The 19,542-nt window shown below is 43.9% G+C and overlaps 1 protein-coding gene across 2 annotated transcripts in view; it reads left to right on the top strand.

Moving 5' to 3' along the window:
• The window catches only part of DNAH12 (dynein axonemal heavy chain 12), a 182,034-nt gene extending 162,537 nt beyond the window's left edge, over positions 1-19,497 (top strand). For both annotated transcript variants that reach the window (XM_056804277.1, XM_056804276.1), the window contains exons 63-69: positions 1,748-1,898; positions 4,014-4,267; positions 4,500-4,640; positions 9,524-9,661; positions 14,583-14,816; positions 15,549-15,737; positions 19,162-19,497. In XM_056804277.1, coding sequence (XP_056660255.1) covers positions 1,748-1,898; positions 4,014-4,267; positions 4,500-4,640; positions 9,524-9,661; positions 14,583-14,816; positions 15,549-15,737; positions 19,162-19,269 — 1,215 coding nt within the window. In that variant the 3' untranslated portion in view covers positions 19,270-19,497. The remainder of the gene's footprint in view (positions 1-1,747; positions 1,899-4,013; positions 4,268-4,499; positions 4,641-9,523; positions 9,662-14,582; positions 14,817-15,548; positions 15,738-19,161) is intronic.
• The last annotated feature ends 45 nt before the right edge of the window (positions 19,498-19,542 follow it).

Below are 19,542 nucleotides of genomic sequence, written 5' to 3'. Positions count from 1 at the left end.
TTCTTAGCATGGTACTTCCTTTCTCTTCAGTGTGACAACCTAACACAGTTGTTATGGGGTTCTGGGATTATTCAGGAGAGGTGCCATTTTTGAGTGAGTTCAAGCTTCCTTCTCTGCCCTGAAGCCTAGGAAATCTCCCTGTTAAAATAGCTTGGCAGGCTTGCACCAACTACCATATTTGCTAGCCTGTTGGTCACAATATGAAGAAATAAAATTTTGTGATGACAAAATCAACTGAATAGGTAGACAAGAGGTTTCAATGTAATATAACTATCTCTGGACCTCTTTCTTCATCTTGATAGAAGAGGTGGTTCAGGCAATCTCTGTGATTCACATCTATAAAATTCTTTTAAAACTTCCTAATGTTTTTATATTTTATATAATTTTCTGCTTTTCTTGTATGCTCTCACTAAATGGTAATCTCCATGAGGGCAGGGACTCAGATCTCATTAATGTTTAGTTTCTTCTCTGGAATCTAGCACAATACTGAGCGCACAATAGGGGTTTAATAATGAATGAATTTCTTTCCCTGGATGGTGAGGAAACTCTCTAACAATACAAAGAAACTGTAAGGGGGAAATGGGGTTAATTTTAAAAGGGTTGGACTTGATTATTTAAGAGTGTGGTTGCCATGAATTTAATTAATTCCAAAGAGATTTTATTTATAATTTATTTACAAAATGTAGAAAGAGTGAAGTAAGAAATCAGAGGGAGGACAAGGAAAGATATCTAGCCTAAACACTAAGTAATACTCCTGGCCCCTGGGCAGGGGGAATTAGTTCTTAACTGGAGGGGCCTCAGAGAATCTCCCTCAAGAGGATAAGTCTCTCCTGAGGTTAGTCTCTTCTGAATATCCAGCAGTTAAGAGTCAGCTATTCCCTCACCACATGTCAGTCTAAAGGAACAGGGTCTCAGATCTAGTTCGCAGATCCTTTTGCCCTTCTTCACCAGCCTCACTTTGAAAGCATGAAGAATAGAACTCCTTTCAGGAAGTTGTCACTCCCTTTTAAAGACATTTTCTCTTGTGTCACTTCCTGTGTCTTCCCTTAATTTTATGTCTACCAATTACAGTTGACACTGTGCTCTAGGACTGTCCAGAAAGCAGTCAGTTGATTCTGATTCATCATCCACTATCACACACGTGGGTCACACCTTTGGTGATTAAATTTAAAATGGTCAGATCTTTATACTCAACTGTTAAGTAGAGTGTTTACACTTTTAGGGATTAAAATCTAAAAATAGGCCTTGGTTACAATTTAAATCTTCACAATCAGGGGAGAGTTAAATTTAATCTTTACAAAACCCAGATAACGCCTCTACCTTTCTCAAAAGCACTCTATGTGACAGTTTTTATCTCTATGTTGAAGACAAGAAGAGAGTCAACTGACTAGCCCTTGGTCCCACAGCTAGAAAGTATCAGAGGCAGGACTGAACTCAGAACATCTTCACTCTGAGGCCAAAGCTCTATCTCTTAATCTGTCTCATTGCCTCCTCTTACTTGGGGAGAATGAAACCTGTACACAGATAAAGAAGGGCAGGTACAGATGTTCTCTAGCAGTGGGACCCAGGGCAAGTCACTTAACCCCTGCTCTTCTTCTGTCTTGGAACCAATTCATAGTACTGATGTTAAGTCTGTAGGTAAGGGTTTAAAAAACCCAAACTTGTATCTGATGCTTTGTTTGGAGCTCCACAAGAGGCTATGTGAAGTCAACCACTGCTTAATTCTTACCTTTTTTCTTTTAAACAGATTAGTCCAGCTATCACTAATTATGTAACCGACAAACTGGGAAAGAAGTTTGTTGAACCTCCACCTTTTGATTTGGCAAAGAGTTATTTAGACTCAAATTGCACCATTCCCCTCATCTTTGTGCTATCTCCAGGAGCAGATCCCATGGCCAGTAAGTGCAGGGAGTGAGTATGGGGACTCTTAAGAAGCTTAAATAGCTGGTCATTGGTAGAACAGAGGAACAAAAAATTTACAGAAAAGGATTTAGGTCTTATTTAATTAATTAAATTAATTACTTAAATTAATAGCTTAATTTAACCAGTTATATTTATTGTGGGCCTGGCACTGTACAACTACAAGTGAGCATGACAGTCCCTACCCTTAAGGAGTTTACAAACAGAATCTTATCTTCCAATGTGAGAAATGTAGAAAGCTCTGGATTTGATGTCAGGAAAAACCTGGGTTTATATCCCTACTCTGACACTTATTAGTTATGTGACTGTGAGCAGGTGACTCAAAGATGATTTTAGGGTTGTGACTTAAAATCTAGATTTAATTGGTCCCCAAATAAAATACCCAAGTCAATCTGGAATTTTATGGTAATTTAATTAATATAGAGGGAAGAAATTTAAGGAGAAGGAGAGAAGAGGATATAGGATTTCTCCTGCCTAGCCTATGTCAGGGGGAGTTTAAAATCTCTGCCTAAAATCCCGAGGTCTCTGAAGAAGATTAGAGGCTTCTAAGAGGATAAAGTTGGAAAGTAAAGGAGGAAACTCAGCCAGAAGCATACCACTGAAACGAACAATAGCTTGTAGCCACGCTAAGATGCCAAAAGCTCAGCACGCTGATCTCAGCTAATTCTCCACTGCCAATAAGGATTTCTGCCAATAAGGATTTTCCAGAGTCAGCAAGGGAGCCAAATATATAGGCCTTTCACCCTTGTGTCTCCTCCTCTAAATGCCCATTCCTAGTTCTCATCTTCTTTTGATTAGATTTTATCTTTAGAGTTACTTAACACTTCTTTGTAAAGTTTGCCTTTTGTTAGTTACTTGACTTTTTTGTGATTAATTTAACCTTTATAGTCACTTAACACCTTTTTGTATTAAGATCCAAAAATAGACTTAGCTTAAAGCTCTAGGTTCACTATAAGGTGAGAACTAAATACCTTCATTGTTCAATCAGGAGATTGCAACTTTACCTTCCCCTAAAGTATGGTCTAAGTAGGGTGGAGTAATTTAGAGTTCCCAAGACATTCCTGATTTTGTTAAACTAAGTATTTTCATTGTTAAAATCAGGAAATAGCTAAATCCAATCTTCACATTACGTTACTTCTGAGCCTCAGTTTTCCCACGTGTAAAATAGGGATAATTACACTTTTGTTATATAACTTACAAGGTTGATGTGAGGACCAAATGAAGTCATGGAAATACATACATTATGTATGTATGTATGTATATATATATATGTGTGTGTGTGTGTGTGTGTGTGTACATATATATATATATATATTCTGTACATGCTTCTAGATATCTGCTCCATCAGAATGTAAGCTCATTGGGGACAATGACTATCTAATTCTTTGTATCATTAGAATGTAGCTCAATGCCTAGTCCACATTAAATGTAAATGCTTTCTGATTGATTATGTGATTGATCTAAGTTTTAGAAGATGAGACAGCATAAGCTGGTAGATAGGGAACTAGTCTTGGAGATTGGGAGACCAGGGTTCAAATCCTGCCATTGATAAAAGAGAAGAGTACTTAGTAATTATCACAGGAATGGATTCAGTCATTTGGATAATTATGGGAAATGGTGATAGTGGTTTATGGATGTACAAACATCCAAACACTAAGATAATTTTGAATTTAGTATTTTTGGGGAATTCTATAAATTTTAGAATATGCCAGTGTATCAAGGATCTGTGATTTTGATGATGTGGGTCTTCTCTCCTGTGGTAGATACCAGCTGTTTATAACTTATGAGTAAGAAGCATCACAGGTGGGCTTGGAACCAAGTTTACCTAATCATTTTCAAAAGTATTTTGTAGGGAGCAACTAGATGGTTCCATAAATTGAGAGTCAGGCTTAGTGATAGGATTCATCTAGATTCAAATTTGGCCTCAGACATTTTCTAGTTGGGTAACCTGGGTAAATCCCTTAATCCCAATTGACTAGTCCTTACCATTATTCTTCCTGGGGACCCATTCCTATGCAGTATCAATTCTAAGGAGGTAAGGATTTAAAAAAATATTTTATAGTAAACTAGACAAATTTTCCCTGTTCTCTTAGGTCTTCTGAAATTTGCAAATGATAAAAATATGTCTGGAAATAAGTTTCAAGCCATCTCACTGGGGCAAGGCCAAGGGCCAATTGCAGCAAAGATGATCAAAGGAAGCATGGAGGAAGGAACATGGGTTTGCTTGCAAAACTGCCATCTAGCTGTCTCATGGATGCCAATGCTCGAAAAAATATGTGAAGATTTTAGTGTTGAGACCTGCCAGCCAGCCTTTCGGCTTTGGCTCACAAGCTATCCATCTGAAAAGGTAGCCCTTGCTGGACAAATCCTGGGCCATTTGTGTAAGGATCTCTAATAGAATTGTGTGCAAGTGGGCTTGCAGTGAGGAGCATTATTGTCTTTTCTCTCTCTTCTTAATTCTTTGGGTCCTGAAGTCATTACCCGTTTCCTATTTTCTAGCAATTGGTGTACATATTTATGGGACTTGGAAGATGGTGATTTTCTACTGTTTCCCAACTTTTCTTTTTCTTCGACTTTAGTTTCCGGTCACAATTTTACAGAATGGAGTTAAAATGACCAACGAACCCCCCACAGGACTCCGACTGAATCTCCTTCAGTCATACCTCTCAGATCCGATTTCTGATCACCAGTTTTTCAAAGGATGTCCTGGGAAAGAACAGGTGAATGCTTGTCTTTTGTGGGAAATAGTCATAGATTTGCTTTTTGCACTTTGTTCATTCTTTGCTATGACCTTTAAATGTTTGGAACATGGGGCAGCTGTTAGGGGGTAAAATTAGAGTTGTTGACTGATTATATTATATTAGTGGTTGCCAGGGATTTAAATTCAATCCCAACGAAATACTCAAGTCAGTTTGGGATTTTATTGGTGGTTTAATTACAATAGAAGGAAGAAATTAAGAAGAAGGAGAAGAGGGTATGGGTAGGAGATCTTCTCCGGCCTGGAGTAAGTCAGAGGGAGTTCAGAGACCTCAGCCAAGGGGCCTTCTCAGGAGATTAAATCTAGCTTGGCTTCCAGCCATGAGGCCTCCTCCGAGATGAGGGGCCTCCTAGGAGGATAGTGCTTTTCAGGAGGTCAAGGCATAGAGAAATCAGCCTTACCACTGACAAATGTCGCTCAGGGAAGACACTTCACCTAAACCATGCTACAGAGCCAAACGCTGCAAGCACGCCAAAATGTCGCCCAGAGCTCCCAACACTGCCAAGAGCATCCAATGCCACCGAGAGAGTGATCACAGGAAGTGATGCAAAATATATAGGCAGTTCTTTACATCACTTCCTGTGTCTCACATGTACCAATGGTGGCTTAAGCTTGGCTTAGGACAGCCCAGGGGGTCAGTCAGTTGTTTTTAATTTGTCACTTGCTAGCACATGTTGGTCATAGGCCTTCCTCCCCAATACTTAATGTTTAAGTGGGAGTGTATACATTCCTGGTTGCTAAAATTCTAAAGACTAAACAGGGTGGAGTCAATCTGAAATTCACATAGATAGGTAGCATGGTGGATAGAGTTGGGAAGACTTGGGTTCAAATTGGATACTTCCTAACTTTGTGACCCTGGGCAAGTCTCTTTACCTCAGATGCCTTGCCCTTACCACTGTTCTGCCTTAGAACTGAGAGGATTTTATGATAGTAGATAAAGGTGGGATGATCAGCAGTGATTGATTTAGCTATTCTCAGCAACACAAGGATCCAGGACAATTCTGAAGCACTTATCACAAAGAGTGCCATCCACCTGTGGGAGTTGGAAGGCAGATCAAAACATATTTGAGTTTTTATTTTGGGGTTTGGGCTTTATATGATTATCTCTTACAAAAAGGAACCATATGGAAGTATGTTTTTCAGGATAATATGTGTATAATCCAAATTGAATTGCTTGCCAGCTCTGGGAGAGGGGAAGGAGGGAGGCAGAGAAATAACTTGGATCATATAACTTGAGAAAATTTATATGGAAATTTGTTATTACATGTAAGTGGAGAAAAATAAAATATCTTTATAAAAGATGAAATCTAAAAAACACAAGATAGAGGGTTAAGGATTAAAACCCAAAGTCTGAGTAATGTAAATAATTCCCCCTTGCCCCAATTGTTGGCCTGTACTGAGGCCTGCAGGTTCCATTCCATGCATGGGCCATAATTCACTGAGTCACACTTTAATTTTTACCAAAAACATATGTTAAATTCCAAGTGCTTCCTCACTTAAAAGTGTGAAACTTGCTATGGTGCTTTCAAGTCTGAAATGGACAAAATGGTAAATCTGTGTCTCTGAAGGATTTTTTTTCCTAGAAGGTGCTATTTTAAAATATGAATTGTAGGTGAAAATCTGGGTGCCTGTTAAGGTACCATGCTCCTCGTTCTTCCTCTCTTCTGACTTTTCTGTTCCCGTTGAGGACTTCTCTTCCTCCTTCCCCATTGAGGCACTCTCCAAAGCCTATATATTGTTCTTCTGGCCTTCTTTCACTGGGAGAGCTCACATCTTGGACAGGGATCACGTAGGCTCTAGTCTCACCTCACCTTGCCATCTGACTTGTAGCTGAAACCTTCTCTTGTTGTCGTCTTCCTCCTTGGGATGGAAATTCCTTGAGGGCATGGAATGTCTCCTGCATTCCTACTTGTATCCTTGTCTACACACTCACTACTTTACAGATTCTGTTTCAGTTACTCATCCCTTCTAGAATCATTGCCTACTGGACCTTTGCCCTGGTAGGTCTCCCGTCCTATCACCTCAGACCCAGTGTACACTGGATCTGCAGCCAGAAGTCCTGGTTCCAGGCTCAGCAATGGCACTGATTATCTGCTTGAGTGTGGCCAAGGTGGCCCTCCGAGCCTCAGCTGTAAAGGGAGGGGGTTGAGTAGATGACTGCCTTTGCTTTCATGGCCCTTGCTTGAAGAGCACTCTTCATCTCCTCCACATCACTTCTTCCTCATGGCTTCCTTCTTTGTCATGGCGTCTGTATTCTCTAATAGCGCGCCTGAATTGTGGCTAGTCTGCCAACCAGATTTTACAGAATCACAGAATCTGAGAGCTGGAAGGGAACCTCTGGGTCCATGCAGCCAGCCTGTCCATGAAAGGATCCCCCATTTTATCACAGCTGCCCGGTGGCCATCCAGCCTCCTGCAGAAGACCTTTAAGAAGTGGGAATCTACCACCTCTTGGGTCTTTCTAGCTCTAGGATTTGGAATAGGTTTGGCCAAACTCCTCTTCATAAAAGTCAGAGTTTATTCATGTCACTTCCTTCCTGTAGAGCAGATGACTCCCTGCTTTCTACCACACCAACCTAGTCAAGTCAGTCTTCATCATCCGACTCCGACCTATGCAGCCAGGCTGCATGTGTGAGCTCCAGAGCAGAGGGTCAGACACATGGCCCGCCCAACTCCCGAGGCCGGGTTAAAAGTCACCTGGACACGTGGAACAAAATAAATAAAAGGACAGTAGAACAAGGACCGTGTTCATCCGTGGTTTTCCTAGTCAGTGGGCAGCCACAGGGAGCCTTAGGGAGCCGCCATTTCTGTCCGGGGCCAGTGATGCTCTAGGATCCTGGGCTAGGCAGGGAGGAGGAGGAGGATTTCCGCTGCTCGTTTATGTGGACCAGCGGCCTCATGGTTGTCGGCATGCCCTCCCCGGTGCAGATCGTCACTCCTCACCCTGTGCCGTTCTTGTTCATACCGTTTCCATCGTGGAGCTCCCTGACCTGTTGAAGGCTGTCCTTTGGGTCTTCTAATAGTTCCTGGATCTTGGGCCAGGATGTAGACGTCCTTCATTCTTGCTGTGTGATCAGCCCCCGCCTTCTGAGCACACTGGTGCTTGGCGAGGCCCTTGATATCACTTACAGTTTCCCAGGATTGCAGAGTTGGTGGAGGCTCTGGCAACCCTCCGGTACAACCCATTCCTGAAGAAGAATCCCCATCCCGGCCTCTGCCCAAAGATCTTCAGCGAATGGAAGCCCACCTCAGACAGCGTGTAGAGTCCCTCCCATCCCTCCTCTCCCATTTCCTACCTGCGTGACCCCATGTGGACACAGCAGAGGGCCTCTCAGAGTCTCTGTCTCTTTCTCTGTAAAATAGACTTACTAATACCCGGCCTCTACTGCCGAGGCTGGTTTTGAGGAACAAATGAGCTATTAAATACAAACCATTGAAAAGACTTTAACGTGCTCTGTAAATGCTATTTAGTGTTATGAACTTAGTTTTATTACTAATAATATGTTATCATTATTGACACAATCCCATCAGTTATTGTTGTTTTTGGTGGTATTGTCCTCTGTTTTCAGTGGAGCTCAGATAGAAACAGCCTGGAGACAGATCACTGTATTCTTTTTATGGTTAAAGCCCTGTGGACTCTTGTGCAGTTATTATTAATATTATTAACCAATTAAACATTTACTAAGTGCCTACTATGTGCCAGACACTGTGCTAGGTGCTAGAGATATAACAAGACCGTTTCTGCCCTCAAAGAGCTTATAATCTAATGGGGAAGATGATGTGTTTATACCCACAAACTATATACAGGATGAATAGGAAATAATTTAACAGAGGGAAGGCACTGGAAGGAAGAGGGTTGGCCATGAGATGAGATTCTGGTTGGGACTTGAAGGAAGTCAGCCAAGCTAAGAGGCGGACTTGAGGTGGGAGAATGTTCTGGACATCTAGCCTGTGTCGTTGTTCATGGAAAACCCAGGAGGCCAGTGTCATTGGATTGAAGAATCCATGGTGGGAATTAGCGTGTAAGAAAAATAGAGAGGTAGGAGGGGGTCAGGTAACTCTGAATGCCAAGCAGAGAGCTTTGCATTTGATTCTGGAGGCCATAGGGAGCTATAGGAGTTTATTGAGTAAGGGAGTGACACAATCAGACCAGCACTGTAAAAAAAAAACCACTTTAGTGATTAAACAGAGGATGGAATGGAGTGAGAAGAGCCTTGAGGCAGGCAGACCCCTCAGGTGCAAGGAGAAGGGGGCCTATTCGAGAGATGCTTCCAAGGTAGAATCTAGAATCTACAACATGGATGTAGAGAGAGGAGAGGGAGAGACGACTATAGGATGGCATCTAGGTCAGGAACCTGGGGAATTGGACCAATGAGGCTGCCCTCTATAATGCCCAGGAAGGCAGAAGAGGAGGGCATTAGGGAAAAGATAAGCTCCATTTGGGGGCATACTGAGTTTAGGATGTCTACTGTGTGAGATGTCTGAAAGGCATTTTATTTATTATTCCAGGCATTGACAAAAGGTAGAAGTGACTTGCCTAATGACACATAGCCAAGATGAGTGAGAGGTGGCAAGCCTCGAACCCAAGTCCTCCTGACTACTCATCACCTCTCTCTATTATTCTGTTACCTTTCATTACATTAATAGTGGTTGATAAAGTGGCTTGTCCTGAGTTCTGAAGAGATGAGAGCCATCTGCATCTCTTTCCTTACTTGGGACAGTTGGCAATTAGTGGAGAAAATTGTGAGGTCCCAGACTGATGCCCCGGGGGGAGATGGAGGGGACTCAGGGAGGGGGTGACCCACAGAGGCTAAGGATTGCAGTCTGCTTTGTTTTGCCTTCAAAGGTGTGGGAGAAGCTGCTTTTTGGAGTTTGCTTTTTTCATGCACTGGTCCAGGAGAGGAAGAAGTATGGTCCTCTTGGGTGGAACATTCCCTATGGCTTTAATGAGTCCGATTTGCGCATCAGTATCCGCCAGCTACAGGTAAGACAATTTCTGCTCATTCTGATGGGTTTCAGTAGCTGCCTTCAGGCAAAAACTCAGGCCTTGAGAGATTGGCTGAGCCAGATTCTAGGCTGGTTTGTTCCTCCTGTGAGATGCTGGGCCTGACTAGGACATGGGACAACAGTCAGGGAAGGATGGGGAAGGCCACTGAGCCAGAGGAGCCAGAGATGCTATGATGGAAGCAGGTGCCATCATTAGATTCTTTCAGAAACCTGAGGGGTGTTAAATTTGTGGTTGGACTGAATATTTAATTGGTCACTAGGGTTTTAATTTTGAAATCCCAAAAATGAATTACTAAAGTAAAATAGAATTTATGCTAGCTTATTTTTACAATAGAGGAAAGATATTAAGGAAGAGAGAAAAGGAGGGAGGGAGGGAGGGAGGGAGACAGAGGGAGACAGAGAGAGAGACAGAGAGAGAGACAGAGAGACAGAGAGAGAGAGACAGAGAGACAGAGAGAGAGAGAGAGAGCGCTCTGGCTTCCTCTGAGCCAGGTAGAAATTCTAAGGCCCCAGGCAGGGGAAAGGAGTCTCACAACAAAGGGCTCATGCCTCCAGAAAGGGCAAAGAAGGCAAAGAAGAAAATCAGCCTTTATACTCACCACATTCTCAGCTCCATCAGCAAATTATTTTATCAGCCTCAACTCCAAGTGACTCCCTTCAAGTCCATCTTCACTCCAAGTCTGAGTGTCTGTCCTCTGTGTCTCTCTGTTTCCACTTTTAAAGACCTTTTTCTTGTGTCACTTCCCCTAAATTTTTACATCTACCAATCATAGCTGACGCTCCACTCCAGGACTGACCACTCTTTCACATGTGGGTCACAGACCTTCCACTCAATGTACGAAATGGGTATTCACACCATTTTGTGGTTAAAATCCAGAATGGGTAGATCTCCATATTCAACTTCAAGTACTGTGTTTATACTTTGGGGATTAAAATCAACAAATAGACTTGGGATTACAATTTAATCTTCACAATCAAGGAAGAGCTAAGTACCTTCATTGTTATAATCAGGGGAGAGCCAAATCCAATCTTCACAGGGGCCACATAAGGAGGTTGGGTTTGAAAGGTCTCCAGTAATCAGGCTCACTCTGATACCTTGACAAATACCCTCTGCCAATGATATGGATTCATAACTCTCCCATGAAGAAGCAGAGTGAATGACAAAGGAGCAAAGGAGGTGGTCCTGGATCCTAAGGACCCAGGTTCAAATCCTGGTCCTGCCATTTCTTCCCTGTGTGACCTTATGCAAATCATTTCTGTGGTACTCGGTGCCTCAGTTTCCTCATCCATAAAATGAGAAAGTTGAACTAGATGGCCTCTGAGATATCTTCTAGTTCTAAATCTATAACCTCCCTCTCTTGGGCAGCTATGACACCCCATAAATCCTTCCCAGGGGCTTTACCCACGTGTCATGTTGGGGGCCTTCTGGAAGACCTCAAAGGGAACATCTTAAGATGTCTGATTCTTAGTTCTCATTTCCCATTTATACCCTTCCCTGATGTTAGCATTGATGCCCATCTTCCCGAGGGATCTTTCTCAAGAGATCATTGCATCATTGATTCAGGGCCTTAGAGGCCATTGAGTGATTTTATCCATTAGGAAGGCCAAGAGAAGGTCACACAGATGGCAAGCACCAGGGTCAGGATTGGAACCCAGGCCCTCTGACTTCAAATCCAACATCCTTTCCACTGGACCACCCTACCTTGAATGGGAACATGGCATAATCTGCTTAGGGTTACCATGAACTTCTCCGCTGATGAAAAAAAAAAACCAAACCCTTTAGTTTCTATTTTAGTATCAACTCTAAGACAGAAGGACAAGGGCCAGGCAATTAGGGTTAAGTGACTTGCCCAGGGCCACACAGCTAGGAAGTGTCTGAGCAGATTTGAAACCAGGTTCTCCTGACTCTGGGCCTGGCGCTCTATCCCTGGTGCCACCTCGCTGCCTCTCCACTGACTTTTGAGTGGCCCCCGACTTTCCTTCTTCTAGGGGTATGGCAACGTCTGACTCCCAGCTCTGCAGCATCAGCAGAAGGTGTCGAAAAGCTGGTCCCTTGGAAGGTTGGGGCCATCAAAGCACCAGAGCATGTCCTAAGCCCTGCGCCATGTTTGGGGTCTGAAGGGTAGAGGAGATGCTTATAGCCAACGCTGCCAGGGGAGGGGCGGCATTCATAAATAGCGAGAAACCATCCCTCTAACGCCTGGAAGAAACCATTTCAAAAATGGATCAGCTGTGAGTGTGGTGGAATCGCCTTTAAGGGATGGCCTCCTGGGTACGCCCTGTGGGTACCGCGGGCCCATCACCTCATGTCTAGCAGACATCATCATTGGTCAGTCAAGGAGGCTGCCCAAGATGCTCGAGAGAGAGAGAGCACGTTTCCTAACACTTGGTTGTGACTCCATTGTCCGAGCTTAGAGAAGAGTGGGGCCAGCCCCTGCCCTCCGGGAGCTCCCATTCTGATGGGGAGGAAACACCTAGGAAAGGTTTCCCCTACAAGTCTTTTGGAAAGACCCCAGGGACCTGGGGGACAGGAGCACAGCAGATGGTGGTGTTTCTTCTCTAAGGACATTTCGGTGCCCAGAGCTCTGGGCCTGAGTCAGGAGGACCTGAGTTCAAATCTGACTCAGACATTAAATACATAAGTGATTCTGGGCAAATCACTTGACTTCTCTTTGCCTTCATTTTTTCATTTTTAAAACGGGCACAAGAATAGTACCTTCCTCCTGGCATGATTGTGAGGATCCAGTGAGACAAGAACTGCAAAATGTAATAAAAAATAGTAAGTGCTATGTGTTTTCTTATCATTATCGTTATTATTGTGAGTTCCATGATTGAAATGTAATGTTGAGCCATTGGGCAGTGTTGAGGACTTGCACAGAAAGAAGTTTCTTTTCTGGTTCCTTAATAGCTGTAGTTTCTGAGTAGAAGGGCTGGAGCTTTTAAATGTGTTCATCTTCAGTTTGCTTTTTAAGGATATATATGTATATAGAAAGATTAACTATATTTAATATTTATATTTCCATATTAGATTTTTAAATTTATATATTTTAGAATACATTTGTTTTTTATTATTTAATTTTATAATATTTTATTTGATCATTTCCAAGCATTATTCATTAAAGACAAAGATCATTTTCTTTTTCTCCCCCCCACCCCCCATAGCCGACGCGTGATTCCACTGGGTATCACGTGTTCTTGATTAAGAATATATTTATATATACATACACATACACACATATATATATATGAGAGAGAGAGAGAATGAGAGGGAGAGACACAGAGAGAGAGAGGGAGGGAGGAAGTGAGACAGAGAGAGAGACAGAGACAGAGACAGAGACAGAGAGACAGAAAGAGAGAGAGAGAGAGAGACAGAAAGACAGAGAGAGAGAGAGACAGAGAGACAGAGACAGAGAGACAGAGACAGAGAGAGAGATCTATATATTAAATTCGGGGCAGCGAGGTGGTACAGTGGATAGAGCACTGGACCAGGAGTCAGAAATTACTCATCTTCCCGAGTTCAGATCTGACCTTTGTTACAAGGGAATCACTTTAAAAGACTGATATATATTAATTTAAGGTCGCCAAGGAATCAGCTATGTAATTCCTAAATGAAAACTTAAGTCAGCCGTCAATCTTTTATGGAGTTTAATCACAATAGGAGGAAGAAAGGAATTAGAGATAGAGAGAGAGAAAAAGGGAGAGAAGGGAATAGGGCTTAAATACCCCTTCTGTTTAGGCTGGGCCAAAAGGCCCAAGCCCTTAGATAGCTGGGGCAAAGAAAAGAGATCAGTCCCTATTACTCACGTGACCAAAATGGAGAAACAGTCTCAGAGGCCCTCACCTTCAGCTTCCTTCAGAGCAAGCTTCTCAGAGCCCACACGAACCACACCGACCAACTACTCAACCCCCCTCCTTCAAGTCTTCAGACCCTCCTATCTTTAAGGAAACCATTCAAGTTCCTCCCCTCAGTTCTCCCATCTACCAATCACTGTCCATCAATTTCCCTGTGCCAATGGAGGCTCTAGCTTAACCCAGGACCGCCCAGAGGTTTCTGGTTTTTGCACATGTCTGTTGAAGGTCATATTTTCAAATGATTAAATCTTTGCTCCTTTGCTACAGCCCTTTCTAAATCCTGTTAACCTGAGTAGGGTAGAGATTGGAATAATTAAATTTTGATCTAGGCTGCAGCCCTTACTCAATCCTGTTAGGACTGAATAGGGTGGAGATTTATTCCAAGTATCTCCATTGTATCAATTCTAAAATCAATCATGACTCAAAGAAATTCTGTTCTATGCTTAAGCATAGGTCAAAGTCCTTTCCATTGTTCAGCAAAAGGTTTCTGTCCTAAAGTAATCTTAAGAAGGGAAGAGAAGGAACCTCCCATGCCAATGGGGTTCCCATTCTAATAGACTATCAGTAAGAAATTTTCCAAGTATGAAATATCCCAATGGTGAAATTTCCAACATTTATAAGTCTAAGGAATTTTGAGGTTTACACCTTAGACACTTACTCAGTGACCCTGGGCAAGCCACTTTACCCTATTTGCCTCAGTTTCCTCATCTTTCAAATGAGCTATCGAAGGAAATGGCAAGCCACTCCAGGATCTTTGCTAAGAAAACCCCAAATGGAGTCACGTCACAAAAAGTCAGACATGACTGAAAACGATTGAACAAAATATCAAATTTAACACAGTAGTAACAAAACTATTCGACTCATCTGTGTCCCCTTCTACATTTCATTCTCTCATCGTATTTCTAAAAGTTCTTTCCCTATTCATCAATTTCCCCTTTTTCCAAAACAGAAAACGTTCATTGGACCGAATAGGTGGTAGTTGAACAAAACTGAAAGTTCAGAGGAGGCCAGACATTTAAACATTTACTTATTTTTCCCTATTTTAGTTATTTATAAACGAATACGAGGCAGTTCCATTTGAAGCTATCTCTTACCTCACTGGCGAGTGTAATTATGGCGGACGAGTGACCGACGACTGGGACAGACGCCTGTTACTCACCATACTGGCCGATTTCTACAACCCAGATATCATTTATAGCCCACATTATAAATTCTCACCCAGTGGAAACTACTACGCGCCTCCTCGGAGCAACTACGATGATTACATTGAATTCATTAAGGTAACTCGAGGGCTGGCCTGGGCTTTGGGGACCAGTGTCATTGACGCCTGTTTCCATTGGATGGACATCCCAATGGCTTTAGACCTATGGGGAATGCAGGAGGCCTCGCCCATCCGTACCCCTCCTCCCGGAGGCTGGTGCTTCTCTCTGAGATGACCTCCCATCCATTCTGGGGACACCTTGGAGGGGTCTTGGTATTTACATGTTGGAAGAGAAGCATCAGAGGATCCAGGATAGGGGTCCTTCTCCCAGTGATGCACGGCATGGACCATCTGGGGCCTCCCATCTTCTGTGACTTCCCATAAACGCTCTGCTGGTCGTGTACCACATTGTGCTAAAAGCTTTTCATTCATGGAATCTAAATGAGTCGGTGTGGATTCAGGAAGAATTGAGTCCCAATCCTGCCTCAGAGAGTGTGATTCTGGGCAAGTTTGCCTCAATTTGCTCCTCTGTGACCCGGGCACAATCATGGCGCCTGCCTCCCAGAGTTTTCAGGAGTATTAAGTGAGATGATTGTAAAGCACTTAGCGCATAGCAAGTGCTGTGCGCTTTTATTATAAAGTCATTTACCTTCCCTCTGCCTCAGTTTCCTCTCCTGTGACATGGGGTCAATAAGAGCACTTGCCTCCCAGGGGGGATCTGAAAGTCTTTGTATGAATGCTACTCTTATTATTCCTTCCTTTTGTCTCTGCATCTTTGTGTCCTGATCCTTTCCCACCTGTTTTCCCGCAGAGGCTTCCGTTCTCTCAACAACCTGAGATATTTGGGCTGCATGAAAATGTGGATATTTCCAAGGATCTCTACCAAACCAAAACCCTTTTTGAGTCTTTGCTCTTGACTCAGGGGGGCAGCACTCAGTCTGGGTCATCGGGAAGTGCTGACACGACCCTGTTTGAGATCGCCCACGATATTCTGCAAAAGGTAGGTCAGAGGGAAGCCCGGCGTCATCTTTAGAGCGTGCAGTTTTGTTCTGGATGGGCAGCTGTCATCGTTCTCGTGGATGGAGCGGGTAGACCTGGATGTCGGCCCTTGCACCCGAGACATGGCAAAGCCAAAAGAGGAAACCACGAGAGAAAGGGATGGGTCGACGAGGGGACCTGGGTTCAAGCCTCCTCTCCATTTGCCCCTAGGTGAGAGTGTTAGGTCTGAATCAGGAAGACTCATCTCCATGAGTACTTCACGCTGTTTGCCTCAGTTTCCTCCTCTGTAAAATGAGCTGGAGAAGGACATGGCAAAGAAAGTCCAATTCCCTCGTTTTACAGATAAGGATACTGAGTCTCAGGGAGGGCAAATGCCTTGTGTAGGCAGAAAGTGATGGAAGTTGGATTTGAATCTAAATCCTCTGACTCTGAAGCATTCCCCTCAGCCTTTCTGAGCCTGTTTCCTAATCTGTAAAATGGGAATATTAATACCTAAAGTATGATGTCATAGGGCTGGTAGGGGCTCAAACAAGCAACCATTGGTAGATACGATCGCCATATTGTATTATTATTATCATTGTCATCATCAACATTATGATCATCATCCCTCTCGTTATTGTGGTTGAATTGTTTGCAGGGAACATAAATGGTTTGTTTTGTAAGATCCCTTGAAGGAAGCTAGTCGCAAGAGCTAAGGTTGATGAAGCATTCACTTTCTACAGCCCTGAGGATCTTTTGTAGGAGAGTTATTAGTGCCATTGGCTTTTTCAGATGAGCAAACTCACTCAGAGAGTCAGTGAGTGGCCAAAGGTTACCCAGCCAGCACCTATCAGAACAAGAACTCGAACTCAGATCTGTTGGCTGAGTCCTGTGGACTTTCTAGTGTTTAGTAAAAGGCTCCATTCTCTCCAGGAAGCAGGTTTCTAAAGACTGTTCTGACCATTAGAAATTGTAAAGCATCCCTCCTTTCCACCAGCGCGTGGTCGGACACATATTCTTCATCCAAATATGGATATTTCTTATTGTTGTCCAGCCATTTCAGTTGTGTCCCAAATTCCCAGACCCCATTTGGGTTCTTTTGGTGAAAATACTCGAGTGGTCCATTTCACAGATGAAGAAACTGAACCAAACTGGATTTTTGAGGGCTTTCTTGGCAAAGGTACCAGTATGAGATGCCATTTCCTTCTCCATCTCATTTTATAGATGAAGAAACTGAGGCCAACAGGGCAAGGCGACTTGCCCAGGGTCACTGAGCTAGAAAGTGGGAGGCCAGATTTGAACTCCAAGAGAGGGGTCTTCCTGCCTCCATGTCTGGTGCTCTAGTCACTGTATCACCTCGCCGCTTTGGGGTACTAATTTAATTTTTTCCATGATGTTTTTGCAAAATGTAAATTTACAAAATGTTATTCATAAAAATAAGTGTTGACATGGTTCAATGGGGATATTGTAATGGGGAACTGTCCTAAAGGGATGTTAGATGTTACAACCCACCTAGGACCTCCCCAGGGCCAGCTGAGCACAAAAACCCTTGGCTAATGGAAAATTAAGTCTATTTAATAAAGGCAATAAGGGAAACTGGTAGGTAGGACTGTAGCACTCTTAAAACGAGCTCCACCCAACTTCCAAGTCTCCCGCTTAAGGAGAGCTTCTGTTCTTCTCTGGGCCCTGCCTGCAGCTCCCTTTTCCACCTTAAACACCCCCACGCTATCTGACTTTATCCTAATCTTCCCACTAGTGATTCATAAAGAAAGGGGGAAAGCCTGGTTTGGCTGCTGCACTAAGGAACCCAAAGTTACAGATGGAAATCTTTGGATTCCCTTTGGATCCCCAAGAGGAATTCTAGTAGATGACCTACTGGCAGATGATCTCTGGACTCAGGAAATTGGTTTCCTCCAAACAAATTCTCTAGCTAGAAGTCAGAGTTCTCCACGAAATTGCAACTATCCAGGGAAAATCTCTCAGAGCAAAAACCCTCCTTCAGCTTGATGGGAATTCAGGCAGAGTCAAAAAACCCTCCCAACTCAGAGGAAATCCAAGAAGGAAGGAAGTTCAGTTATTTGCAGTTCAGACTCCCACAATTCCTTTCCTACCCAGAATCCTCTGCCAGGGCTTATCGCAAAATTCCCTTCTTTCAGCTCACCTTAGAAACCAATCTTAGAAAGTAACTTATATTCCTACAATATGATTGGGGGTTTGGCTTTAAAAGATCACTCCATTACACATGTGAATAACACGGAAATAGGTTTTGAACAGTCGATACATGGATAACCCGGTGGAACCGCTTGTCGGCTCCAGGAGGGGGGAGGAAATCATGAATCATGTCACCATGGAAAAATATTCTAAATTAATTCATTCATAAAAATTTTTTTAAGGGTTGAAGTTCTCAGGAGTTCTCTGAGAAAAATGATTTTTGAATCATTTCTAAAATCCGTCTGGACTTCCATCTCTGGGCAGATCCAATGAAAGAAAGCTCTTTCCTGCTCCCCAGCTGTTCAGTCCATATTCTTCTGCCTGGGTGGTTGGGCCGGCTTCTTTTTGGACAGGTCATGCAGGAGGACTTGAGGGCCTTGGAGGAGACGGACTTTGTGTCTTTCTTTTCCCTTTTTGTCTTTGTAGCTTCAATGCCTTCAGGTAGAGGGTATTTAAGAACTCTTTATTTAGTGGAGTTTTCAATGCCAAGCAGCATATAAAAAAGACGTGTGGCCCTAAGTAGCCTCTGTCTGCCTCAGTTTCCTTATCTATGAAATGGGGATGAAATGAGGAGACCGTACACACATCAGTGATTGCTATTTTTGTCATAAAAACGGACGTTTATAAACGAGACCAAGGAGCCACTTCATAGAAGGATTCTTCCCTTTTTGCCGTGGATTCCTCTAAACGGGAGCGCTGCTGGCCCTTCCGAGGGTGGGGTGCTTTGAGGGGTCAGAGGCTCTGGATTCAAATGCTGGTGCCTTCTTGGACCTTTCCTTGCTGTGGGGCCTCCGTTTCCTCTCTTATAAAGGGAGGGATTTGGATTAGGGAACCCCCGGTGAGGCCCCTTCCGGGTCTAGGTCCAGGACTGCGTAATAAGGGCCACCGCAAGCCCTTTACAGACGGGTCTCATCGTGACCCTGACCGGCCGATGGAGGTTGCATGACTTGCCCAGGGTCACAGACAGCGTGTCTGGGTTGGCTTTGAACTCGGGTCTTCCTGGTTCTGAGTCCAACATTAGATCCCCGTCGGCTGCTAATGACCCAAAGGAATTCCCCGAGGGGGGTGGCGCGACTGTCCCTGGCGTGCAGCGGTCGGCCTGGGTGCCAGGACGGTCCTCTGAAACGCCGCGCCGGGTGGCTGCTCGCGGGGTGGCCGCGGGCCGGCCCCGGGCCCCGCTCCGGAGTGGGTTGGAGAGCCCCGTTGGGGCGTCGCTCACCCCCTCCTCCTTCCAGCTCCCCAACGACTTTGACACGGAGGTAGCCTTGGCCAGGTATCCCGTGAGGTACGAAGAGAGCATGAACACGGTGCTGGTGCAGGAGATGGAGAGATTCAACAAGTAGGTAACAGGCCCGGCCTTACCCTTTTCCAGTCTTAGTTTCAAACCCTTCCCTTCCCTCTTGGGAGCAGTATTGTGTGTTGGCTCCAAGGCGGGAAAGTGATAGGAGATAGGCAAAGTGACTCATCTACGGGGAAGACTCTGGATTTGAACCCAGGACCTGCCGCCCGAGGCTTGGCTCTCAATCCATTGAGCCACCTAACTGCCCCCCCCCATCTTGCCGATTCCCCTTTTTAAATACTTTCCTTTAAAGAAATAGAGCTGTCATTGTCCTGGG

This window comes from Monodelphis domestica, chromosome 7 (genome assembly GCF_027887165.1).
Source record: "Monodelphis domestica isolate mMonDom1 chromosome 7, mMonDom1.pri, whole genome shotgun sequence".
NCBI classification, from domain to species: Eukaryota; Metazoa; Chordata; class Mammalia; order Didelphimorphia; family Didelphidae; genus Monodelphis; species Monodelphis domestica.
Note: the sequence above shows the minus strand (reverse complement) of the source record. Positions and strands in the feature narration are given on the sequence as shown.